We start from the raw sequence: 26756 nt of genomic DNA on the forward strand, positions 1-26756 counted from the left end.
CATTGTTTTGCATTTGAAATTCTCCTTTTCAATAAATATAAATATCAGCTCATAAAACCTAGAGAATAAGAATTGCATCCAAGCTGCAGAAAAGGGAATTTTATTGTTGGTCAATACTGAAATATAAAAACATTCACACAACAGATATTTCCAGAGATAAACTACAATCTGAGACAATCCCTGGAAATTAGGAACAGTTGGCCCCTATGCCCACTGCAGCATTATCAAAATGCTGGGATAAAGATGACTTTTTTTATTGCAACTAATCATGGTGTTAAAAAACATAAAATAACACATTACAGCGATTTGTCAATGGAACACTGCCGGTCGGTTGGGTGATGCTCAGTTCACCAGTCAATACTGGCTCGAAAAATAATTATTTGCACCCCTGGCATCATAATGTGATTTATTCAGTTCCAAATTTGTCCTATTTACGTGAATTTGCTCCTAATTCTAAATGAGCCATATTTATGAGTGTTTCAGGCTTGATAAATAGGCCCCAAGGTTCTAAAATGTAACCGCCTTACCCATGAAAGAGTTAATTGCCTATTTACATATGCGTTGATTATTATAGAATTGAATTAAAGGATGTATCTTTAAAAATATTGGTATTAAATTCTTTAAATGTTTCCTAAACATATATATCATATTTTTTATACTTTGTTTTAATTAATAAAAAGATCAATCTAATTACTTATAATTATCCCTGGTGGTGGTTTTCCTACAAATAAATCTTGGTGTTAGAAGTGGGATGCAGATGACTGGAGCAGAGGGGAATCAGTACTTTGTTGGAATGTTATGAGACAAATCCAGCACACATTAGGTAAGAGAAAGGTTTCTCTATGGGTTTTGCCTCAGACACAAAAATATTGAGGTTGAGGGCTATATATTTTAAGCAGTTTGGAGTAATATCTGTTTTCTTTTGTTATGATAATATTATAGGTCGCCACACATTCCACAGAGCTGGGAGGAGGCGACAAGACTTGGGGTTGAGGATGAGACAGAGACAGTGTGCAGAGGGAACGGGAGAGACTGAAGTTGCAGACTCTGATGTAGATATGGGAAGTAGTGATATTAGCAAGGGGAACGATAAGCTCAGATGTGGACATGTTTAGTTTGATGAAGTGTTTCATCATCCAAGTGGAGAAGGTGGAGAGGCAATTGAAAACACAGGATAGAAAAGAAGGACAGAGGATGGGGGAGAAAAGGTAAATTTGGATGTCATCTGCACTAAGGTGCTAGTGGAGACAGAAGAACAGAATGAGCATGCCAAGAGAGGAGGTGAAGATAGAGAAGAGCCTTGGGGAACACCAATAGAGGGAGGACGGGAGCAAGAGTCGGATGTAAAGACACTGAAGGAGCAACCTGAGAGGACACGAACCAGGAGAAAACAATGTAACAAAGGCCAAATTAGTGAAGGGTGTCAAGGAGAAGCCAGTGTTGAAAGTTGCAGAGAGATCAAGGTCCTTTGATCTCAAGGTCCTTTGACTTAGCTAAAAGTAGGTTAGTGGTCACTTTGGTGAGAGCAGTTTCGGTCGATTGAAGAGGGCAGAAGCCCGACTGAAGAGGGTCAGTGAGAAAGTGGGAGGAGAGAAAGAGGGACAATTGACAAGTTGTTCAAGAATTCTGGAAGCGAAGAAGAGCAGAGAAATGGGGCGGTAGTTGGTGGAAGGGTCAAGAGAAGGGAAATAAGAGCATGCTTGGGGAAGACACCAGAAGAAAAGGGTAAACAGGTGAGCAAGGGGCAGGCAGGATTGGGAGAGAGAGAGCGGAGGTGTCTGGACTGAACTGATCAGAAGATTTTTTTTTCCTTGCAATGTGATTCGTTCAGGTTTTATTACCAAGATAAGGAATAATTACATTTTGTTACATGAATCGTTCTCTGTAATAATATGCTGCGTTAATTGAGGTTTTAGAAGAACAAACTAGTACTACAAGTTGCTGGTATTGTGTCAATTGAGGATTCTTTGTGTGAAATGTTTGGAATGTGTTTTCTGTGACTTGGGGATCCAGTCACAGCCAGCGGCACAGATGGCTGAATTAATTGAGGTAAACATAAGAAACGAGTGACAATCTGGCTCGTTTGCTGGACTGCGGAAAAAAACTTCCTGAATGTTGTGTTCGTGTGAATTGAGAATTATACAGCAAAGGAAAATGTGTATACACTATGGAAATACATTCTTAGTAAGAGGTTTGAAAATAAAACTTGAAATACATTCTAGGTATATCATTAGTTTAAAAAAAATAATAAAAAAAAAATAAACACAAATTTGCATGTGTGCTTATAAAGCATAAATATATATATATATTTAAGGTTGAATGTGTCACATCTTAAAATAAATAAATAGGGAGGGGGGGCATGGTGCTATTACTGTATGAGGTAATATATGGTGTGGTCTCCTGCATGCTGCTGATATTGGGGGGGGGGGGGGGGGGGGCAGTGTTACTGTGTAAGGACGTAGGTTGGACTACTTCTTTCCCCACAGTGCACATTCATTGTTCTAGCAAATGTCCCATCACTTACGGTCACATCTTTTGAAGTACATACTATTCAGATTTTTTTTTTTAACTTGTTAAAAAATTTTATTGTATTTTTGTAACAAATCAAAACAATGTATACAGAATACAATCAGTAATACAACAAAAGCAGTACACTCAACATTGATTGCAGAAAAAAAACAAAAAAAAAAAACCTAGAATAGAAAGAGATGAAGCGGGAGCTGGGGGAGGGAAGGAGACATATTTAGAGATAAAATCACCTATCAGGTATAGAATGTCAGTATCAATTCAGGAAGGCCTACAAAGACCCGCTCAAGGACTAAGGGTCCCGGGAGACCTAATGTTCATTCCACAGGAACATTTAATCAATAGGGAGGACACATCAGTGGGGTATTTAAATCCATTGGTTACCATCACCTAGCTACTTTGGGTTTTGGCAACAATTTTGGAACGGGGTCGGAGTAAAGGGGATTTACAATGCTGAGCTATTGCCGCCCTAGTGGTGATGAGGATGTGCCCAGTGAAATAATGATTGTGACACTGGAGCTGTGGGGGGTAGAGATGCAAGAGTGCCATGGTGGGGCATGGGGGGAATACTTGATTTAGTGACCTGAGAGATCAGATGGAACATCGCTTCCTACAATGTACTGAGACTTGGACATGCCCAGAAAATATACACAAGTGAACCAATCTCACCACAGTGACGCCAGCAGAGTCTAGATACAGTGGCCAGATTCTATGTAGCCTATCCAGGGTGAGATACAGCCCGTGTACAACATCAGTCAACATTTATGAGTGATTGATGCACTTGGACATTTTATAGAGGTTCTGAATTATTTCCCCGCCAATGCTCTGCAGTGGTAGTGATCCCCAAATCAGACTCCCATTGAGCCTGAACTGGAAGATCATTGGCTTCAGAAGGGGCTAAGAGGGTCTGATACCACGTGGAGATGCCACTCGTATGGGTAGAGGATGAAAACAACACTAACACAGGGGGGTTTCACGAAGGAGGCTGCGATGGGTAGGACTGTATCCAGTGTCTGGTTTGGAGGTATTTATAAAAGTCCCGAGTGGGGATATTATACTGTTCTAGGTGTTGGGAAAAACGTCAGAATTGAGCCGCTCTCCAGAAGATCCTGTAGTCGCGTAGCACCCTGTATATGCCAAAAATCTAGCCAAAGGTCTGGGATAAGCTGTGAGAGGGCAACAATGGAGAGACAAGAGGAGGTGAGGTGAGTATCTTGAGTCAAGAGCATCATCTTATCCCAAGCAACAAGGGAGTCTGTGATACTACGTAGAATAGTTACAGAAGTCGGTCTGCTCGTCTCATCCAGCCACAAAAGGTCTGCCAGTGGGAATGGAGTGAAATATTTAAAAACAGAAAACAAAAATGTTTTCAGTTTCATTGATAGAAAAGTACAAAGTCTGCAAAGCGATAAGCTATGAAGAAAACACATAGTATGTTTAAGAAGTTTCTGTGACACTATATTCTCAATTACACAAACTGGTGTTTTGTTTACACAAGGAGCGGTCGGCTGCAGCGACTGATAAGGTTACGGCCACTATGTATTATTATGGCGTCAGGATCTACACTCGCACGGTTTGTTGTATTTGTCTGTTTAATACTCGCTCTTGTATTATTACTTTGTGTTTTATCAACTGTGAAATTCTGCAAAGTACAAAAGCAGTGTATAAATACATTTTAATAACTAATTGCATTTTATACTATATACGAGCTAATCTAGAACTAAGGGGTAGATTTATCAAACCTTCTAAAAGGGAAACCAGATTCTAATACTTATATATCTAATCCATTCCAGAAAATGATAGCTAGAATCTGATTGGTCGACACCTCCACTTATCCTTTTTAGAAGGTGCGATAAATCTGCCTCTAATCCACACTTGCTAAGTATGAGGTTTTTCGTCCAGTCATCTGTTTTTATCTCAACCTTCCAACTTTAAGTTTCCTGCAATCTGGAGAGTTTGCTGGTTGGTTCCAAGAGGTTTACGTTATACAATGTTGTGATGAGACCGGGCTCCACAGGGGGATATTGGGGCAACCCGGTCTGTCACTCAGTGGGCTAATTGGGCAACATCAGCCCAACCAGTTGTTAAATGCCTCCCGGTGGTCGGATTCAGCATTGTTTTGGTGGCCAAATCGAGAGGGGGAAGCTGCCCACAGGATATATGGAACAGCTGGGGACCCCGTGACATCACAAAGTAGTGGAAGGGGTTAAGAACGGGAGGGTCTGGACTCTATCTAAGATCAGGAGGTGGAATTTAGATTATTGACTGACCATTGTCACAGCACATCCAAAACCAGATCTGATGGCAGGAAACAGCAGGTGGGGCACTGCTGAGGTCATGTTCTACTTCCACCTGTTACCACACAGTCCATCCACCGCCAATGAAAATGGAACATGACCAAGGTGGTTGGCCTAGTGAGGGGGCAAAGGTCTGGGGATTTTGGGGACAGACATAAAGGGAAGCCCTGAGAGAGTGGTTGTTGCTGTGGGATTCCATCAGAGAAGGACTTGAACTGACGTTGAGTCGTCGTACTCTCAGTACCAGAAGTGATAGTTTGAACCAGGAACCTGTTCGGTCAGATTGGGTGCTGTATCTTTGGGTCCGATTTGTCATCACTCCATTGGGAGACACTCGTGGATTGTGGTGAATTGGTGAGCCTACATCGGTAGGGAGACAAACCCAGAGTCCCACCATTCTAGTGGAGAAATGGCCAAGCAGCCGGGATCAGCAAGACACACAGACCCACCGACCGAATCAGAAACCCTGGCCCTCTTGCATTGTGCAACTGGGGATTTTGTTGCTGAGACTTTGTTGTTTTTACAGACACTGGTAAATTTACTGACACTTGGTTATGTTTGGTGGGGGAATATGTTTCTCCTCGGGGAGCAGTGTTGCATTTACTTTGTGTGAACACTTTGTTTAAATAAAGAGGTTATTATCTCTTTCTTGACTCCTTACCTGTGTGATCCGTGAAGCTAGAGGCCGGGTATCTAGAGAACTACAGTTCAAACCACGGTGTCTTCACAAATATCATCTACTGGGTGGTTGGACAGACACAGGGCCATAACTAGGGCTGTGCAATCATGAATATGGATCTATATTTAACTACAGTATTGTGTTTTGTATTGCTTTTCCATGTGGCACACAGATACACTTACACTAAGCCATCATACTGCTTCTAATAATGAGGATATCGACCCTAACAAAGCCATTGCTTTCTTTCTAGACAGCTGGGGATTTTATCAGAACATTTGCCCTGTCCATGCACAGAGAAGGTATACGGAGACCTGGAACCAGAGTCAGCAGGCAACAAGCATTAGAGGGTGGAGGACTAATCAGTTTAAAATCTGGTCCTTAAATACAGCACAAGGTACTATACGTAGAGCAGACTCACAGACCCCCTCCCCCCCCGCCTTTATAGGTCAGCACAGTCATATGTCCCCAACAGCATCTTCAGTTATTTAAAAAAAAAAGTTAAAGTGCATTACATACACATATTTGTTAATTGTGCCTTAATTACAACTGCAAACAACAAGGGACTTAATTAAAATCATAAGTAACGTCTTCAGCCAACTCCAAAGTACATTAAGTTTCTGTCATTTTGGGAGTCTTAAAAAGCTGAGCGTCGCTACACAACAATAAGCAGCTAAATGCTCTCCATATAAATAGCTTGTTACAGAGAGGTTACTGTGCCTAACCTGCAGCTTATCTGCTCATGATCGTCTGGAGTTACTAGCTCCACGTCTCACCACACGTCCGTGAACAATTGTGTAGAAACAGGAGCACGGTCCACAAACACACTGTGCTAGTGCCTTGGTGTGACTCCATCTCTGATTTGTAAACGACCCATTAGGTCTTGATCCTGGAACTGTAAAGGGTCCACACCTTGACCTATAACAGTGAGGGGCAACAGACGGCCAGTGACCTTTCACCTCCAACTCGGATGTATCTTCTGCAGAAAATAAGACTTAATGGGAACAGACTGCTTCCGTGTGATCGGACCTCCTCCGCACAAGGCAGAGGTTAGTACATTATGTGCTCTACCCCTCCTTAATCTGTGGGCTCTGCCTTTAAGGTAAGGCATTTTTAGGCATTAATAAAGTATAAATAAATAATTAGTTATATTATAGATTAGTTCTGGGTGGTTACCGGTGCTCTGTGTGTGTAGAGGTCTGTGGCAGATTGGAGCATCGTCTGACGTGTGTGAGCATTTTGGAACAAGTGAGGGCTACGAGAGGTAATGTGCAGCCGAGTTAAAAGTTAGAGGGCCGCCCACGTAGCCCTTGAAATGTATAAAGTTGCCCATTACTGATCTATAAGAACTGTTACAGACAATGTACAGTTCTGTCCTTGGCCCCTGAAAGAGACTCACACAACAGGTTTGTTAACAGATGATTTGAGACCCCCACAAGCAACAAAACTTGAATCCAGCGGATCAGACCAACGTGTGATCAATTAGTCTCAGAATCGACAACAAGTGGCACTTTGTGACTAGTACAAACGTCTTTTATAAACTATTTTTAATCATCATTAGAGGTCATGCTGCTCATGCACTAAACACATTGCAGACAATTAGAATAAAAACAAAACAAGCAATCTCAACAACTGGATCTGTACACGTGGAGCCAGCTTTAATACCTTACACTAGGCTTGGCTAACCTGTGGCACTCCAGGTGTTGTGAAACTACAAGTTCCAGCATACCCTTCCAGCAATAAGTTGCTATATATTGGCAAAGCATGCTGGGGCTTGTAGTTTCACAACACCTGGAGTGTCACAGGTTAGCCAAGCCTGCCTTAGAAATAGGAATAGGGACATATCCCGATACTGATTATGTGCGCTTAGTCAGTGTACATGGGAATGCAGCCTATCCAGTGACTAGGAACCAGCGACATGAGGACAGATACTGCTGTCTGTAGGGGATAGATCCAATGGAAAAAAATAAATTGATATTTAGGAAAAGTTGCATCCAAAAAGGTCCTGAAAACTGAGTGCACTGACTCACCTAAGACGCATATAAAAAAAGTAAAATAAAAAATGTCCTTTTATTAGTCCTGCCCTACATAACGTTTATCCATGGAGCGGTCACATGTGGTGATCTATACATCACGCCACACTCCCGGACATGGACAGGATCCGCCCGGCCTCCGTCACAGTGATAGGTTGCTCAGGAGCCGTAGTTTGCCTCATCGAACGCCTTCCTGGCCCGCTTCAGCTCTTCATTCATGGTGAGCAGGTCCTTAACTCTGGCAAACTTGCGGGGATCCTTCCGTATCAAGAACACGATATCCTCAACCTGGACCCTCCCCTGGCGCCCGATAGACATGGCCTTGTGGGTCTAGAGAGACACAAGGGTTAATCAATATTAGAAAACTACAGATAGCAGCTAGGACATTTGGCACTATGCTCTACTTCAAATCAAACATTTAGATGATGAGCTCACTGTTCTATACGTACCCCCTTGCAAGTTTAACTACATTGTGTTTTACTTGTTCTGCTGTCCTTCTGTGCTTTTATAACAGAAGGTTTTTTTTATTGTTAATGTCCTGATACATGTCACAAAAATATATCATAAAGATTTGTGTCATATTGTAGTGCAACAACAATAAACTGTAACAATATAAAAGACAAGACTGAAAAGCACAGAACTAGAAAGATGAAGCAATATGTATATGTACAAACCATAGACCACGGTCATCACAAGCTCTACTTGAACAATGAAGTACTTTCCCTACAACAAGAACTATAAACAATTATTATTCCCGTCCAGAGTGTAGTCTCTGACTTACTACAGCATCCACACAATCATGATCTGTGTGGAGTCTGTATGTTCTCCCCGTGTTTGCGTGGGTTTCCTCCCACACTCCAAAAACATACTAGTAGGTTAAGTGGCTGCTATCAAACTGACCCTAGTCTCTCTATCTCTGTCTGTTTGTCTGTCTGTGTGTGTATGTTAGGGAATTTAGACTGTAAGCTCCAATGGGGGGCAGGGACTGATGTGAACGAGTTCTCTGTACAGCGCTGCGGAATCAGTGGCGCTATATAAATAAATGATGATGATGATCAATACAAGAAGTGTCAGCATATTTTACATTGTAATAGTTTTGTCTAATGTGCATAAGGGACAAAAGCATTCGATAAGTACATGTCATAATTTGCACAAACATCATCATTTATACAGCGCCAGCAAATTCTGTAACACTTTACAATTGTAAACAAACACAGTAATAAAACAATACTGGGTAAGATAGACAGAGATAAGAGAGTCCAGGAGATTACAATCTATAGGGACAATCCAGCATGCACTGAGATTGGCTGAGGTGCAGCAGCAGGGAATCTACGTGTATGAAGTAAGATTAAATTAAACTAATTCCAGACATCATCAAACAAGGACAGGTTCAATTATACAGAGAGCCAAGAGATTCCGCATCCGTCACCTGTACAGAAATTTGCTGTGCAATTTTTGCTACTTAAATGTAATGCAAGACTTAAAGATGAAATGACAAATGGCTTGATGACAACCAGCCAGTTACAGGAACAATAACACACTGTGTTTCACGCATAAAAGGCCACACAGTAATGACCTGTAGACTTAATACTCTAACTAAATTGCAGGGCTGCACCAGTATATGTAGGGAGAGAGTAGAGTCAACTGGGTACAATGAGCATTTGCAGTTATTGTGATGAGGTCAGGTGTCACACTCTCATATGTCCGGTGTGGGGTATACTCACCATTTCTGTAATGAATTCTATCACCAAGTCTTCCAGAATATCCACAGATTCCGTATAAGGGTTCTGGTCATCTCCAAATCCATACATCATACACCTCACTGCAGGACAGGACAAGACATCCGTCATACCAGCGTATCTTCAACCACTGCAAGCTGCACTACACCAGCCTGTATCCTGAGATTATATACTGCTAACCTGACCTTTACCATTTCTATTAGAATTTGTGCATTAAATCTTCCAAGTATCAATGTTAAACAGAATTATATGGCTGTAACCGCAATATTTGCTTAGTATTCTTTATGATGTACAAACTTAAAATTAGAAAATAAAATGTCATTACTTTATTACCCAACATTTGTCGTACATTTTAAGGCTGGTCTGTGGTGAGTTTCTGAACACCATTGTTTCCCAGATTTGTGTGGCATTATTAAGGATATACAAGTTATGTATAGAAGTAGTCTGGACTAGGCCTTGTACCTTCACAGAAACAAAACTCCTCTCTAACATTTAATATCCACATAAATCATGCAGGCTATAATATCCTATAAGCTGTGGTAACGTGTAGGCCTTGCTGTGACTTTTAGTTCTACAAAAGCTGAAGAGACGCAGACTGCCTCACTTTGCTAAATGGGTCTCCACATCAATTAACCCAGACACAATCCTGCTCCATCCCAGGAGACCTGGGGGTAAATGTATGAACGTGCGGGTTCTTCAACACCCGCTGCATTGTAAAGGGAAACTTCCCTTTACAATGCAGCGCCACTTGAAATTTAATCACCGAACACGCGAGTGTTGAAGAACCCGCGCGTTCATACATTTACCCCCTGGTCTGGGCCCCTAATGGCGGTATCACCAGTGTGAGAATACCCACTTACACTCTTTGGAGAAAAGTCTCTTCCTCCGGCCCTGTCCTCCTTCCGCACCCCCCACGGTATCGTCATTTTCTTCCTCGAACTGGAAATACAAAGTGTTGTTAGTGACAAAGCTGGAAATCTTACTGTAACGACGGGGAGGAAAATATTGTAACATTTACAAACCAACAACAGGCACCGGCAGTGACACTAATGACTACACTGTGTCTACCTGCATATAATAACACAACCTGCACTACCTGATGTTGTATGAGGATCCGGTTATCTAGGGGAATACAAAGATCCCCCCACCCGGTATGGTCAGTCACTGGGGGGGGAATCACTACATCTCTTGGTAACTGGTCTCTGCTGATATAAGAGATGCCAGCTGCACAGAAAACAGGGACAATTATCCCGATTACAGCAACCAATGAGATGGAAATAACCTTATTCCTTATTACAAAACCTCCAGGAGACAGAAACAATATAACTTCCACATATTAATAAATATCAATCAATACAGAGGAGAAATAAGAGAGCTGTGTGCATTATACGCTGTATATTATAATATATATATTAGGCTTAGGAGGTCTGTGTCTCACAAGTGGATGGGGAGCTACAAGGCCCAGCATGGCTATTAATATAATATAATATAATATAGTATAATATAATATAATATAGTCACACATCGTCCTACCGTCTGATCTTCGTCCTCGTCCGCCATCTTGTCTCCTCCTCCAGCCACTTCCGGGAGTACAAACATGGCGGCGGCGCGGGCTCGGAATACGGCTCTTTACGACGCGGAATGACGTCACCCGGCGCGTGCCCCGCGAAGCGCTAAGTTTGAAAATAACCGCTGAGTCCCGACATCCCGAGGATCCCCCGAAGCGGTGAGTACAGAGTCCCGACATATACAGAGTCATACTGCTCAGGGCTAGACACAGGAGCTGACACTCAGTAGCAGTAGCTGCAGTGTGTATACTGGTCCCAAGAGCTGACACTCTAATAGTGTGAGACAGTCATCTAAGAATGCAGTTTATTATACTGTGTGTAGGCCCATGAGCTGGCACTCTATTATTAGAGTTAGAGCGGACAGTTACCCAGGATTGGATGGTAGTCTGTGGATTCATACTGAGCAGGGCTAGCCACAGGAGCTGACACTCTAATAGTAACACGTCAGAGGACTGTTACCTAGGGAGACTTGGCAATATTTTGGACTCATATTGGGCAGATCTAGCCCCAGGAGCTCACACTCTAATAACATTGTGCGAGGGGATAGTCACTTGGGTATAGCAGTGTTTGACTTCATATGGGCAGATCTAGCCCCAGGAGCTGACACTCTAATAATAGAGTAAGAGAAGCTCGTACCCTGGGGATGTATTGTTGTGTTTGGGTTCGTACTGTGCAGTGTTAGCCCCATGGTGTGACTGGTATTACAGTGTGGGGGCTTATTACTGAGATATTGCTGTGAGTTCTATATTGTTCCTGACCCTGGAGGTTCTGTTCTCTCATTATTCCTGTGTGGTGCTTATTAATACTCATATTCTCTCCATGTCTTCCTGTATGTTAGTGCTATAAATTGTCGATCTCGAATCTTCAGAGTTCAAGATCAGTACATTCAAAAGTCTAATCGAGACCTGTAATTAGAGCTGTTTTTGTATTTTTCTTAAATTGGATTAATTTGTTTGGAATAACGCAGCAAAAAAGTAAATCATTATCGTATGTACTTCAGGAAAAAAATAATAAAAAATCCTGCCTGTGGCCCGGTGCCCCCGCCGCGTGCCCTGCCTGTGGCCCGGTGCCCCCGCCGCGTGCCCTGCCTGTGGCCCGGTGCCCATTCCCAGGGGCTCTTCCACCTAGCATAGAGCCAGTGACTGAGCGGTGTCAGGGTTTATAGTAACGAGCTCCTTGGACCACTGATCATGCAGCGATCTCCTGATCTGGGCACCTCTGTGGTTATTGGGTAATAGTGCCCAGTAGTTGGCAGGAGCTGGCATTGGCAATAACCCCATCATAACCTATTGGGCCAATTCAATTACCCACTAGGTTCCGTAGTAACTTCTGGGCTATGATTTCGTGCGCGTTACTGGCAATTTCGGTAATAAAAACTTTAGCTCATAGAGGTGCAAAATTTATTACCCACCACATCATGCACTAACATAGCCACAAAGTTACTACAGAACCTTGCGGCTAATTGAATCTCCCCCTATGTTACAGGTACCACAAATTGTTTAATAAAAGGTTGGATATACTAAATTCTCTGAGAATATAATCATAAATATTTGTGTAATTGCCACCAATATGTCATTCCATAATTATCGAATGACCTTGACGACTAATAATTAGTGCTCAGATGTGGAACTAAACTGATTTAAAAAAAAGGTAAACATAAACTTTTAGTTCAATAAATAAACACACAAAATAAGGATAAGTCAGTCTTAAGTGGTATAAAAATAAATCCTTAAAAGTCAACAGCACTGTACGCAGGAAGGATAATACTGTGTATAAGGTGTAATAGGCAGGATGTATAACAGGAGGTGTAAGAACATACAAGATACAAGGAAGCACAGGTGGTCGAGGAGGGGGGAGTAGACAAGAATACAAGAGGAAGGAGGGTCCTGCTCGTGAGAGCTAACAATCTAATGGCGAGGACCAAGACTGAGTCAAGAGAGGGTGACAGAGAATGTGGGTGTAGAGATGCTGGTTCTGGGGTGTTGGCGTTTAAGGAGCATTTTAAGCATTGGAGGCTGGTGGCGTCTGATTGGACGTGGGAGCGTGTTCCCTGAGTGTGGAGCCACACAACAGAAGTTAGGGGTGTGATCTGGTTATCACTGGGGTTTTGAGGATCTTGTTGTTGGCAGGAGGGAGTTGGGGAAGGAATGGCTGAGGGATTTTCAGGTGAGGAGTTTGAATTGGATTCTATAGGGAGCAGGAAGCCAGTGTGGAGGTTGGGAGGCAGTAACAGAATGTTGAGAAGGGAAAATCAATTCATCCTCAACGCTGAGACAAGATTGAAGTAGGGAGAGACAGGTGAGAGGGAGGCCAGACAGAAGAGACTGCAGCAGTAGAGATGGGAGATGACGAGAGCGTGGATATGTTTTGGTAGCATCATGTATGAGGAAGGGTCTAATCCTTGAGAGGGACTAGATGTGGAGAGCAGTCAAGGGTGACACCCATGCTGGAAATTAAGAAGAGAGCAGTGTTGTCCATGGAGAGAGAGGGGTGGGTGGTTTGGAGACTCTGGAGGAAAGGGAGATGAGGAGCTCTGTGTTAGACATGTTGAGCTTTGGACAACATTGAGACATCCATAAGGAGATGTTGGAGACATTCGGATGGACAAAAGAGAAGGGAAGGAATGGTAGATTTGGGCGGTATTGAAGACGGAAGGATTTGATAAGTTCACCAATGGAGGCGGTGTACAGAGAAGAGCAGAGCGTCAATGATGGAGTCTTGCGGGACCTCAACGTGTAGAGGGAGGAAAGGAGGAGTCAGAGGTAGGTACAAATACGGAGTGATGGGATCCCGGAGAGGGCGGTGTCATGAAGGATGTGCAGGAGGAGAACGTGATCCACAGTGAGCAGTCCAGCAGGGAGAACTGGTCCCTAGACTTGGCAGAGATAAATACATAGGTGACTTTAGTAAGAGTAGTATCAGAGGACAGAAGTCAGATTGGAAGGAGCTCCGCAGGGAGTGAGAGGAGAAGAAGCCTGTGAGGCGGTTATAGACAAGTGCCGGTGTCATCTGGTGGCGAATGGGAAACTGGGGGGTAATATAAATCCACTTTGGTGCTTACACATCTGTGTAGAGCAGCAATAGAACAGAATAGGTCTGTTAAGCTGGACATGATATCACAGTGATATTCTGCAATAGGCCTGATAGCTCAGTACGTCATAATCCAGGGTTCTCCCCACACTTTGTCGGGTGCTCCGCCCTGGAAAATATCCCCTGCTGCCCGGCACTGCTCTGACGTTTCATATAGAAATATCAGCGCGAGTTTCAGGCGCGTCACAGTTCTGGGGGGCGTCAAACTTCAGAGGAGAAGCGATTCTTCTTGTATAACAGGTGGGGCGCGGTTGCCGGCGGTTCAGTCGCTGCTGAACTGTGTAGAGTCCTCCTGTGTCCTCTCTATGTGTCTCAGTGCTTGTTACTGCGGAGCCTTCTGTGGAGCCTGCAAGTGGGGGCAGAATCTGGGCACTTTAAAAAAATTATTTAAAAAGCGCCATTTGGGCAGCATCTGGTTCCTGTTAAAAATAATCTGTGTTCAGCCAGCTGTTACCCATAATGAGTAAGAAAGTAAATCAGAAACATCAATCTTAAGTTTCCTTAAGAAAAATGGAAGTATAAACACAACAGCAGAGCCGGAGGTTTCCAACATGGATATTACAGACGAGGCTGGGACATCTTTTTGTTTTTTGTTTGTTTTTTTAAATCTGTTTATTTTTGACAACCATCGGATGGAGAAAAACAAAAACATTATCCAATATTGTTATACAACAACCACAACTATACAGAAAACTTATAAGTACAGGAATTGGGCATACAAAATGCCTAAATTTGGTATATGATCTGGACCAATAAAACTATGTACTCTAATAAAAATGAAATACAAAAAGTCGTGTTATACCAGATAGCGTCTTATTTTTATACTAACCCCAAGAAATGGTCCAGGGATGGTACCATGTTGTTGGGTTTTTATAAATAGGGAAGAGGAGGGAGGGGAAGAGCTGGGAGGGAAAGGTTAAGAGGAACGGGAGGGAGGGGGAGACGAGGAATAGAGGGGATACGGCAGCGTTCACTGAGGATGAGATGACCGGTACCATCCTGAGAGAGAAGCGAGATGTAGTATTAGAAGAAAAAAAGGGAAGAAGAAGAAAAATAAGAAGATTCAGATGGTTAGAGATGAGGATGAAGTTCATCTGCTACCAGGTAAGTGAGTGTGATGGAACGTGTACCAGGGGCCCCATGTCTTGTGAAAGTTGGAAACCTTATCTTTTAAGACTCGTGATGTATTCCATCCCCCTATATATCACACTAGTGACCACCGCCTGAAGGCGTGAGGACATGAGGACTTGGCCTGCCGCAATCTGTAAACAAGTAGCTGCACGTATGAAACGACAGACATCTCAGTTTTGAAGCAGCTTATTATATATATTAAATACGTTTGTCAACTTAAAAAAGAGATTACTGTCTGTTTTTTGAAAAGTAAATTTGTATTATTTTTACAAGTTTGAAAGACAATAAACATAGAGAAGGTATTATATACACTGCATAGTAATACAAAACTTTTAAAATATAGTCATAATTCTGATGATTTCATATATATATATATATATATATATATATATATATATATATATATATATATATATATATATATATATATATATATATATATATATATATATATATTACACACACACACACACTGAGGTGTATACAGTATTATGACTTGCAAACGTGGGATGGGAGGGAGGATTAATGGAGCAGCTTTTACCAGTAGCTGTCTGGCTTTGTTGAGTAGGATTGTGAGGGGGTACCGGGTCACCACAGAAATTCAAAGAATAAGTTTATGAAATTTCCAGAATGTCAAACTGTAGATAAGGGTGGCTCCGCTTCGTAGGAAGATGTCCAGGGTGACCATGCTTTTTGAAATTGTGAAGGAGTAATGTTTGATGTACCACTAATGCTTTCTGTTCTGTATGTTGACCAAATGATGTTTATAGTTGCAGAGATCGATGGATGGAAAGTGTTCTTCCAATGTGAAGCTGTTAAGCAGTTAGGTCTAGGGAGAAGCTAAAACAGCGGGGAGTCAGGGGTTTGAATTTGGGTAATCTGGAAGATAAGTGCTAATGTGGGGCAGGTCCACCATACGTGTAACAGGGGTCCCCTACAACTGCATCTGTCCGTAGAACTTGGGAATATTGTGTAAGCGCGAGGAGACAAAGTACCACCTGTAATACATTTTGAAAGAGTTCTCTGACTCAAATGGACATAGATGTTTTAACTAGGTTAGATCTAATTTTTGACCATTCTTTTGGGTCCAGACTCTCCCCAGCATCTCGCTCCCAACTCATGTGGATCTTTGGACTGGAGGTTGTGGTTGTTTATCAGTTAATATAGTGTAGATATGAGACCTCTAGTCGAAGGTGAGTTTTGACACATGGATTCTGGAGGGAACATTAATCTGAGGGAAGTGGCTGTTGTAGGGAGTGAAAAAAATGTCTGATTTGTAAGTATTGGTAAAAGATCTTATGTGGTAAGTGCAATCTGGTACTGAGATCTGAGAACGAGGGGAAAGCGCATCTGAGCTACATCCCAAACAAAATGAAGATTGTGTTGGGTCCAGTGGTGAAATGTTTTATGATGGCCCAGGAGCGGAATCCACGTTATCCCATAAAGGGACCAACAATGGATTGTTTGATCGTAAATCATGAGCGTGAGTCACACGGTCCCATATAGCTGAGAATTTTGCCATGGAGACTTCTAAACGTTTAGTTCTATGTTGTGGAGATATCCGGAGTATGGAGGAAGGAGAAAATTTAAGAGATGGGATTTCATATGGGTTCAGACTCGCTGATGGGATGGACATGTCAGAGGATGCATTGCCAAGATGGGTTGTTTTCTAATAGTTCTTTAGGTTAGGTAAACTCAGACAACCTGTCGCTTGATGTGTAAAAAGGAGACGTATACGGACTCTCGGTTTACACCGTAAGATTTTGAGGACGTGAATAGGAAGGTCTATGGGAAGCAGCTGTCACAGGTACAAGAGTCTGGGCAAAACTTTTTTTTTTTTTTGTAGCAATACGGCCAAATCATGAAATTGTAAGCTTAGACCACTGTGCCAAATTAGTTTTGATAGCATTAATAAGCTTTGGGAAATTAGCTTCATAAACCTGGGAATAGGTCTTGGTTAAGTATACTCCAAGGTACTTTTTTGGTTTGCCATCTAAAATTAAAGTTCGCTTCAATAGTTGCACCTTGGGACATTAATATCTAGAATTTCAGACTTTTCTGCATTTATTTTTTAGTTGGATAAAGCGCTGTATTCCTTTATTTCCTTTAGTAGGCTCGACAATGTGATATGGGGGTATATAGCACGATCTTATGGTCTCTGGTACTAGTAGGGATACCTGAGATATCGGGATTATTTCTTATGCGAGCGGCTAAGGTTTCCATAATGAGTGAATAATAAAGAGATAAAGGCCACCACTGTTGGGTACCATTATATATGTTGAGGGGGGGTGGCAGTGAAGCCATTGGCCAACACTGATGTTGCTGGGTTGTGGAGTAATGCAGAGATCCCTCTACAGAAGGCTCCCTGGATCCCCATATTAACCAAAGTATGTTGCACAAAAGGACATGTCGCCCTATCACCAGAGCAGGGAGAGGATCAGGTCAGATAACCTTCTGGGGTTGTCAGAGACTTGTCTGCCGAGGACAAAGCCAACTTGGTCTGGATGCACCACAGAGGGCGAAACCAGGAACAATCTATTTGCTACAATTTTTGCAAAGAGTTTCAGTTCTACGTTAAGTAGAGCTATGGGCCAGTAGCTGCCCGCTTCATCTTGGGTCACGGTCGGGCTTGGGGATAACAACTATCCCTGCCCCAGTGGTCGCCCGGTTGAGTGTGCGACCCTCTAAAATAGAGTTGAACAGACAAGCTTGGAGGTCAACGGGACAATATCGGTTTGTAATAAAGTGAAGTGAACCCAGTTCAGGAGCAGATTGGTGTTTTAATAGCGTGGGTAATCTCTTCTGTGGTGATCTCTGCATTAAGGCTGATTGAGCGCACGTTAGATTACTGTCAGTGTTATATCACCATGTTGTATCATTGATAGCAAAGCTGAGACTATAACTAACAAAATAATTGAAAAAATTGCCAAATAGGGTTGAAAAAAATCTAACTTGGTGGATCCAGGCTCCCACGGAGCAGCTGTCAGGATTAGGAAGCACAAAGAAGTAGCAAAACTATTTAAAGATGAAACAGGCAAAGTAATGGTCACCTGTCATTGTATAAACCACCGCCTGGTCCTTGCTGGTGCCCAAGCAGCTGTTGAGGTGCCTTATTTACTAAAATTTAACAATATCTTAAGACAACTGTTCTTCTTTTTTCAAAATCCCCCAGTTAGATCGGCTGGTTTAACTGAAATGCAGAATATACTGAACAGTCCTCAGATTAAACGTAACATGGCTGGTGACACTAGGTGGCTGTCTGTTGACTTTGCTGTAAGTCTTTAAGCTAATTCTTGGTGAGTGTTATTGCTGAACGTAATGACATCACAGCTGAAGGTTTAAGCAAATATAAGAGAACATACAGCTTCATAGCTTCACCTATGAAGCTATCAGATATGCTGCCTCATTTATCTAAATTGTCTAAAGTTTGACAAAGGTAAGATGTAAATTTATCAGATATAGACCTTAGAATCTATAAAACTTTGCATTATGGAATTAAACACACTCCTGCTGCTCATTTAACAAATCTCCATCTACATCTTACTGGTGAATGCTCAGACCGTCACATAACTTGTTCTGATGCTACTGCTTGTAAGATGCGTATATATGGTAGTTATTAATCTCCTAGAAGCAAGATTTCTAGATATGCCAATCAGACAGCCATTATCAAAATGAGACTTCTGAGATTCTTTTTGAGCATTATTCTAAAAATGGAAGTCCTGTAATCCTAAATGATGAAAAGGGTAAACTAGAAAGGGCCGTTGCATCCAAATTGTTTGCGCTAGAGTCCTGCAAATATAGTAGTGTACAGTAGTGTGCCTGACACTCCGAGGCTGACGTGCCCACCCGAAGTATAATTGCGAGTGTTAAAAAAATAATAATAAATAAAAATAAAATAAAAATGAAGTTCTATAACAGTGACTGCAAGATCCCGGTACTAGTAAATGACATCGCTGTATAGCTAAAACACTACTATTATTGCTGTTAAGGGGGTGTACAAGACAGCGCCGGCTGTACATTGTAGAAGTGTTTCTAAAAAAAAAAACATTGTACAGCTGCAGACGTCTGGGCCTCTAAGAAGAGAAGAATTATAAATAAATAAAGAGGTTAAATCAATATGTCAGGATTTCAACAATTAATTATTGTTAAGGCCCCACCCGGCTACTTCTTGATGCCGTCCGGCTGATATAACATTTCTGGGGAGAACACTGTAATCTAATTAGAAATTCTTCTGCCTTTGTAATTCGTTAGGAGAAAAGCCTATAAAATCTGACACAACTGCCAGGAACAATCTCTTGTGGCTGAATGGCGGTGACCTGGGGGTGTCTGGGACTGCCCTCAGCCAATCACAAGCAGCAATTGGGAAATACAAATATTTTATTTTAATAAGTGGTTTTTAACGTTCTGTTTTTCTTTTAATAAAATATAAATAAAACATGGATTACAATTGATTCATGTACACGTGTGCTTTTAATGATCCATTTTATTATCACATGAGAGCTGGGAAAGGTGACTGTGAATGAGGGCAGCTAAGAATGAATTGAATGCAGCATTATCAGGCCCATAGGACAGAACTCGTAGACTGATTTACACATTGTTTTTCCCAGCAGACACCATGCGGAGAAGCTCAGTCACTAACCGGCAGTCTGTGATTCCATTACGGGTCCAAGACACCAACAGGATGGCTCTGGCCACCCCTCAGACGTAAGTCCCTGGACCGTTCCATGCTACAGCCCTGCTATGACAGTGTGATAATCCTCACTATACAGTCACTTGGGGGGGAAGGGGGGACTATTATTGGGGTGGGGTATGATGTCATTGGGTGCGTGGACAATCCAGGGATGGCGGCAAATAAGATATCTAAGAGGTGGGAGACTCCACTCTCTGAGTTCCCTCACATCCTACACCGTATATATATATATATATATATATATATATATATATATATATATATATATATATATATATATATATATATATATAAATATGATCTGGTACATTCATTCCCCTGTGATCTGCACAGTATGTGAGTTACTGTCACTGTAGGATCGGATCTATGTCTGATGTAGCCACACGTGTACCCGGTCTCTGTGTAAATTATTCTTCACCTTCAGCACCATCTCCTCCCTAGATATTGTCTATAATCAGGACATCGGTGTCAGTCACACAATCGTACCGCTGCTTCCTGTGAGATTATTACATACATGCGGGGTAGCACAATGCAGTTAGTATCTGTATACGGAGCTTTGTCCGGCCTTCTGTGTCATACATCCAGGACTTGGACTATATTGTGTTAGGAGTTATTAAATACCGGAGAGGATTTCACCAATGGCAGAATATAGTGTTTTACTTATGAATCCTGTTCTAGTAATTGTATTATAATTGTGTGAACATTTTCTTAGGTTTATAATATATTTTATTTCTGTTATATGACTGAATCTTCTTTTTCCCTTCTCTCTAGTAAGGAGCGGCCCGGCCTGGGTAAGCTAAGTATGAGCAAGCCGCACTCGGCTACCTCGGAAAGGAAGACCAGCTTCTTTGGCAAGAGGTACAGTAATATATCTGAACGTGGACCTGTTCTCTGCGCACATGGGCGGCTGGTGTAATAGTCATGTGACCAAGCCCGTTAGGGCAATTCACTGCTTCTTGTGAACTTATATTATCTAGATTACTGGTCCAGTCCCTACAATGGCCGTCTCCACTGTACCTCAGTCACTGGTTCCTAGTGACTGGATAGGCTGCATTCTCAGTGATGTCACTGGTTCCTAGTGACTGGATAGGCTGCACTCTCGGTGAGGTCACTGGTTCCTAGTGACTGGATAGGCTGCACTCTCGGTGATGTCACTGGTTCCTAGTGACTGGATAGGCTGCACTCTCGGTGAGGTCACTGGTTCCTAGTGACTGGTTAGGCTGCATTCTCAGTGATGTCACTGGTTCCTAGTGACTGGATAGGCTGCACTCTCAGTGATGTCACTGGTTCCTAGTGACTGGATAGGCTGCACTCTCAGTGATGTCACTGGTTCCTAGTGACTGGATAGGCTGCATTCTCAGTGATGTCACTGGTTCCTAGTGACTGGATAGGCTGCACTCTCAGTGATGCCACTGGTTCCTAGTGAATGGATAGGCTGCACTCTCAGTGATGTCACTGGTCCCTAGTGACTGGATAGGCTGCACTCTCAGTGATGTCACTGGTCCCTAGTGACTGGATAGGCTGCATTCTCAGTGATGTCACTGGTTCCTAGTGACTGGATAGGCTGCACTCTCGGTGAGGTCACTGGTTCCTAGTGACTGGATAGGCTGCACTCTCGGTGAGGTCACTGGTTCCTAGTGACTAGATAGGCTGCACTCTCGGTGAGGTCACTGGTTCCTAGTGACTGGTTAGGCTGCATTCTCAGTGATGTCACTGGTTCCTAGTGACTGGATAGGCTGTATTCTCAGTGATGTCACTGGTTCCTAGTGAATGGATAGGCTGCATTCTTAGTGATGTCACTGGTTCCTAGTGACTGGATAGGCTGCATTCTCAGTGATGTCACTGGTTCCTAGTGACTGGATAGGCTGCAGTCTCAGTGATGTCACTGGTTCCTAGTGACTGGATAGGCTGCATTCTCAGTGAGGCCACTGGCTCCTGGTGACTGGATAGGCTGCACTCTCAGTGATGTCACTGGTTCCTAGTGACTGGATAGGCTGCATTCTCAGTGATGTCACTGGTTCCTAGTGACTGGATAGGCTGCATTCTCAGTGATGTCACTGGTTCCTAGTGACTGGATAGGCTGCATTCTCAGTGATGTCACTGGTTCCTAGTGACTGGATAGGCTGCACTCTCAGTGATGTCACTGGTTCCTAGTGACTGGATAGGCTGCATTCTCAGTGATGTCACTGGTTCCTAGTGACTGGATAGGCTGCACTCTCAGTGATGTCACTGGTTCCTAGTGACTGGATAGGCTGCACTCTCAGTGAGGCCACTGGTTCCTAGTGACTGGATAGGCTGCAGTCTCAGTGAGGTCACTGGTTCCTAGTGACTGGATAGGCTGCACTCTCAGTGAGGCCACTGGTTCCTAGTGACTGGATAGGCTGCACTCTCAGTGATGTCACTGGCTCCTAGTGACTGGATAGGCTGCATTGTCAGTGAGGTCACTGGCTCCTAGTGACTGGATAGGCTGCATTGTCAGTGAGGTCACTGGTTCCTAGTTATACAGTGTTTCCATAGTCTGTGTAGAGTTAATATACATCTATTTGGGTGACTGTTGTTGGAATCTGACCGTGTCTCCCCCATTCCTCCTCCAGAGCCAGCGGCAACAGGAACAGCCAGTATGGAGCTTTCGGGGGCTCTGAGAAGATAAAAGACCCCAGACCCCTACATGACAAGTCCTTTATCCAGCAGTGTATCCGCCAGCTGTGTGAGGTGCGTCCTGCCCTGTCCATGATCACCAGTAGTGGTGGAAATCATCTTACCGTTTAATTACAAAATTACTATTGTTGTTGTTTATTCTTAAGGTGCCACAGTGCTCCGCAGTGCCAGACATCTACAATAAAAGTAAAATAATCATAGACTGACAAACTGACATAAAAATAAGTCAAAGTAACGTCAGGTTGTGTCTGTTTCAGTTTAACCATGAAATCAATTGTCCGTGCAGCCAGTTGTGTGATTACATTGTAGTGTGTAGTTGTGCCCACTAGAGGGCACTCCTGTACAGCGAATACTCACAGCAGCTGAGTCTGACCCTATGCCATGTGCTGTGTGGTTTTACATGTATCTGTAAATACCCTGACTATGCTCCAGAGACCATAACCCCACCACCCACACCGCTGTAACCATGACAAAGTAGCAAGATCTTTATTTCCTTGTTTGATAAGATATTTGTGGTGTCATGACCTGGCATGAGGCGGGGCTTGTGGTGTCATGACCTGGCATGAGGCGGGGCTTGTGGTGTCATGACCTGGCATGAGGCGGGGCTTGTGGTGTCATGACCTGGCATGAGGCGGGGCTTGTGGTGTCATGACCTGGCATGAGGCGGGGCTTGTGGTGTCATGACCTGGCATGAGGCGGGGCTTGTGGTGTCATGACCTGGCATGAGGCGGGGCTTGTGGTGTCATGACCTGGCATGAGGCGGGGCTTGTGGTGTCATGACCTGGCATGAGGCGGGGCTTGTGGTGTCATGACGTGGCATGAGGCGGGGCTTGTGGTGTCATGACGTGGCATGAGGCGGGGCTTGTGGTGTCATGACCTGGCGTGAGGCGGGGCTTGTGGTGTCATGACCTGGCGTGAGGCGGGGCTTGTGGTGTCATGACCTGGCGTGAGGCGGGGTTATGTGACGACCTCCCATCTGTGTCGCTGAGCGCTCTCTGTCCTGATTGTGTCTTGTAGTTTCTGAATGAACACGGCTATTCCCAGACCCTCACGGTGAAGTCCTTACAAGGCCCCTCCACAAAGGATTTCCTGAAGATATTCGCCTTTATTTACAGTTTTATCTGCCCCGACTATGAAATCCCAGGCTCCAAGTTTGAGGAGGAAATCCCCAGGTTATTTAAGGAACTGGGGTAAGTGCAGATCTGCCCCCATCACATAAGTGTCCTGTTACATTTATAGGAAGGAGCCACTAGAGCTCACTGTATGGTATGTATGTAAGTGCTAACAAGTCCGCCACCCACATTTCAAGGTTCACTTCCTGGGTCTTTATACTGAAATAATCAATGTGCACTTACGTACCTGTGCATGGTGGGAACAGTAACGTCACTTACACCTGTCGTTGGATTGATCTAGTGGAACCTGAGCAGCAGCCTCGCTGCGCAGGGCCCACATGAGACGCGGACTTCTTACTAACGTGACTTCATTCTTCTCACCCCCAGGTACCCCTTTGCTTTGTCAAAAAGCTCCATGTACACGGTTGGTGCCCCCCACACGTGGCCACAGATAGTCGCTGCCCTGGTCTGGTTGATAGACTGCGTCAAGGTACAGTGTTCTCTCATGATAAGCGGACTGTGGAAGCAGCCATATTGTGGGCTGAACCATTATTCATGACCCTGCCTGGGTGATGTCACTACTTCCTAGTGCACTGATTGGTCCATACTGTGTACAGGTGACAGTCCGCCCTCATTGGGGAAGATTATATATTGTCTGTGAAGATTTGGCCACCAGGTAGCTGGACTTCCTGCACTCGGGATCACGTGTGTGTCTGTAGCATTAGGGCAGACATTTATATATACACACCATGGCTGAGAATGTAGGACAGACGTATATAGGGTTTATTCATCTAGATCTCCCCGGGGCCCTGGGAGGGATTACTGGAATTATCCGGGCCCTGCAGTGATGTGAGTCCTAAGCAGCGCTGTGTGTGATTGGAGGATGAATGTCCAGGACAGTACATGTGTTTGCCACTAGGGGGCCATGGAATGTCACGAGGGGATTGTGGTGAATCCCTCATCTAATTAGACACAAGTATCCCAACATTACTTAAACTGTGTTCCCTCATCTACGTCCACACTCGGCACAGAATCCATCCCCCGCTATAAAGACTGGGATTCTGTGTCTGTCCATCTAAAGACGTATAACTAAGATCTAAAGATTTCACTATTGTGTTTTGTCTTTATAATAACAGGTGTAATATACATCAGATTTGGCTGTAATATCCCACCCAGACTTGGGGTCTCTTCTGAATCCTAAACATTGGTGCTCATAGTATAAGCGGTTATAGTGTAGTCTGATTTATATCTCTATTCCATTGATTAGATTACTATATGAACAAACGAACCTACTCATGTTGTAATTACCTCTCTGTTTGATTCTGTACGTTGATCACATTTTGCTCTTCGTCCTCCTGACGTTTCTCTCTGCCCTCAGTTTACCTGTGTACTGAGGGAGGACGACTGTGCGTTTGAGGAGCCTCAGATGGGACAACAGAGCGAGAACGGCATCGAGTTCAACCAGGTACATCTGTGATATAATGACCTAGAGAGCGTCGTTCCACTAATACCTGGAGGGCTGTGACCCCGATATCCCTTCCAGTCACTATGGCGTCCTTCCGATTAACATAAAGATCTTGGGGGAAAAATAGGGGGGGGGGGGGAGGCTGTCGCACCAGATTATACAGATTAACGTTATATATTAAACCAGATGCTCCTATTTAAAATATGTTGGGTGTATTATTCGTCATGTGTTCATAGAAGGTGCAGCCCTTATATATAAATAAGTAGATGTCAAAAAAACAAAGAGAAAAGTATGTATATAAAAAGGTGCACGTATCTGGAATTCCCTTTTAATAGTTATTTAAACTATTGGCATATTGTGAGAGTACTACGATCCAAATTAGATTAAAATATCTTTGTTAATTCAATATTAAAATCCTAATGTTAGCGAATTGATGATTAAAAATGAATAAATGTAATGTAGTGTGTTAAGAAGACACACTAGCAGGAGCTGAATACTATATTATTGTAACGCCCCCTAGTGGCGTTCTAGTAAAACCCTGCACTTCAGTGGATACAGGAGCGGTCACCTAGAGGGTAAGCTAGAAGTTTAAGAAAAGTTAAATAAACTGGTTACCATGGTGATAACCCAGCCCAGCCTGTGAGACTAGGGGAGAAGAAGGAGGGGCTGTCGGCAAGGGGGAAAAGGAGATGGAGAGAGACAGAGAGAAGACACAGGAGAGATGGTAGCTGGGGACCTGGGAGAGAGTGGGGTGGAAGCTGCAGGATCCCCCAGCATTGCCTGGAAGTCTGAACATGGTGACTGCACCAGGGCAAGGAATGTGTGCCCTGGATGAGGGGGAGAACTCCATGTCACTATAGATAACCCAAGAGAGAGGGGACACTTCGCATGGAAGAGGCCCTGGAGTGAGGGCTGCTACAAGAGGCCTGGTAGCTGTAGTGTCAGATCCTGAGGCTGAGAGTACACAGAGTGACGTGTCAGAGCACAGGAGACATTATCCCCGCAGAGGAGGGATGAGCTGCAGTTGAGAGGTACACAGAGTGTGTCAGAGCTGCATGGAGGAGAAGCTGCCTGCCTGTTAGCATCCATGTGAGTGCCCCTGCAGAGGAGGGTGATCTGCAGTGAGTATGGAGTGTAAGAGACCTATGATTTATGTTATATAACATCTGGCTAACATTAAGAACTGTGCAGGAGGAGTAATGAGATATATTTGCAACCATATTCGTATTGCTCATTAAGAACTGTGCTGGAGAGAGTAAGGAGATGTATATATATATTTCTTTATTGCTGCAGCCACTATGATTATCGTGCTGGAGGAAGAGGAGTGTAAATAAAGAGTTCAGTTTATCATAGAGATGGTCTGGCGCCCAAATTATTGTGACTTCTATTACACTGCACCAAAGTGACATTACCTGTGTCCCACTAACTACAGAGAAACACCTGCATGTGCAGGGACCCCCTGATCATCTACACCCATCAGTAGCCAGGGCTTGAGGAGGAGGTGCACTGTGTACCCTTTGCACCCCACACTACACACAGTGACAGGGGGTTACATTATAATGGTACCCCTTATTATTATTAATTAACATGCAGATATATTCACTAAATTCTTGTCTTCAATAGTTGTTTGGTAGCCTAAGGCTCAATGTAATTGTTATTACATATAGTAAATGAATAGCCCAGATCAAATGTGACTAGTGAATAAGTCTAGTACTGCACAGTAAGTAAAGTATTATGAAAGTGTGTAGTTCATAAGTAGTTTCAGGAATAT

The 26756-nt window shown here is 43.4% G+C and overlaps 2 protein-coding genes across 4 annotated transcripts in view; one reads left to right on the forward strand and one right to left on the reverse strand.

The window, feature by feature from the left end:
* Positions 1 to 6449: 6449 nt before the first annotated feature.
* Positions 6450 to 26756, forward strand: part of NDC80 (NDC80 kinetochore complex component) — a 44148-nt gene continuing 23841 nt past the window's right edge. The window contains exons 1-7 of one of the 3 annotated variants that reach the window (XM_075197448.1): positions 6450 to 6548; positions 19668 to 19764; positions 20522 to 20608; positions 22345 to 22462; positions 23426 to 23598; positions 23908 to 24010; positions 24899 to 24985. In XM_075197448.1, the coding sequence (XP_075053549.1) occupies positions 6470 to 6548; positions 19668 to 19764; positions 20522 to 20608; positions 22345 to 22462; positions 23426 to 23598; positions 23908 to 24010; positions 24899 to 24985 (744 nt within the window). In that variant the 5' untranslated portion in view covers positions 6450 to 6469. Of the gene's footprint in view, positions 6549 to 10894; positions 10998 to 19667; positions 19765 to 20521; positions 20609 to 22344; positions 22463 to 23425; positions 23599 to 23907; positions 24011 to 24898; positions 24986 to 26756 lie in introns of those variants that run through there. The other 2 variants (XM_075197449.1, XM_075197450.1) reach the window with 2 other exon arrangements.
* TAF13 (TATA-box binding protein associated factor 13) lies at positions 7030 to 10903 on the reverse strand. Its single transcript, XM_075197451.1, has 4 exons — positions 10805 to 10903; positions 10132 to 10210; positions 9257 to 9354; positions 7030 to 7862 (listed from the first exon to the last, which is right to left on the reverse strand). The coding sequence occupies exons 1-4, from the start codon at positions 10868 to 10870 to the stop codon at positions 7692 to 7694; spliced, it is 414 nt and encodes a 137-aa protein (XP_075053552.1). The 5' UTR covers positions 10871 to 10903; the 3' UTR covers positions 7030 to 7691.

Source organism: Mixophyes fleayi, chromosome 2 (genome assembly GCF_038048845.1).
Source record: "Mixophyes fleayi isolate aMixFle1 chromosome 2, aMixFle1.hap1, whole genome shotgun sequence".
NCBI classification, from domain to species: Eukaryota; Metazoa; Chordata; class Amphibia; order Anura; family Limnodynastidae; genus Mixophyes; species Mixophyes fleayi.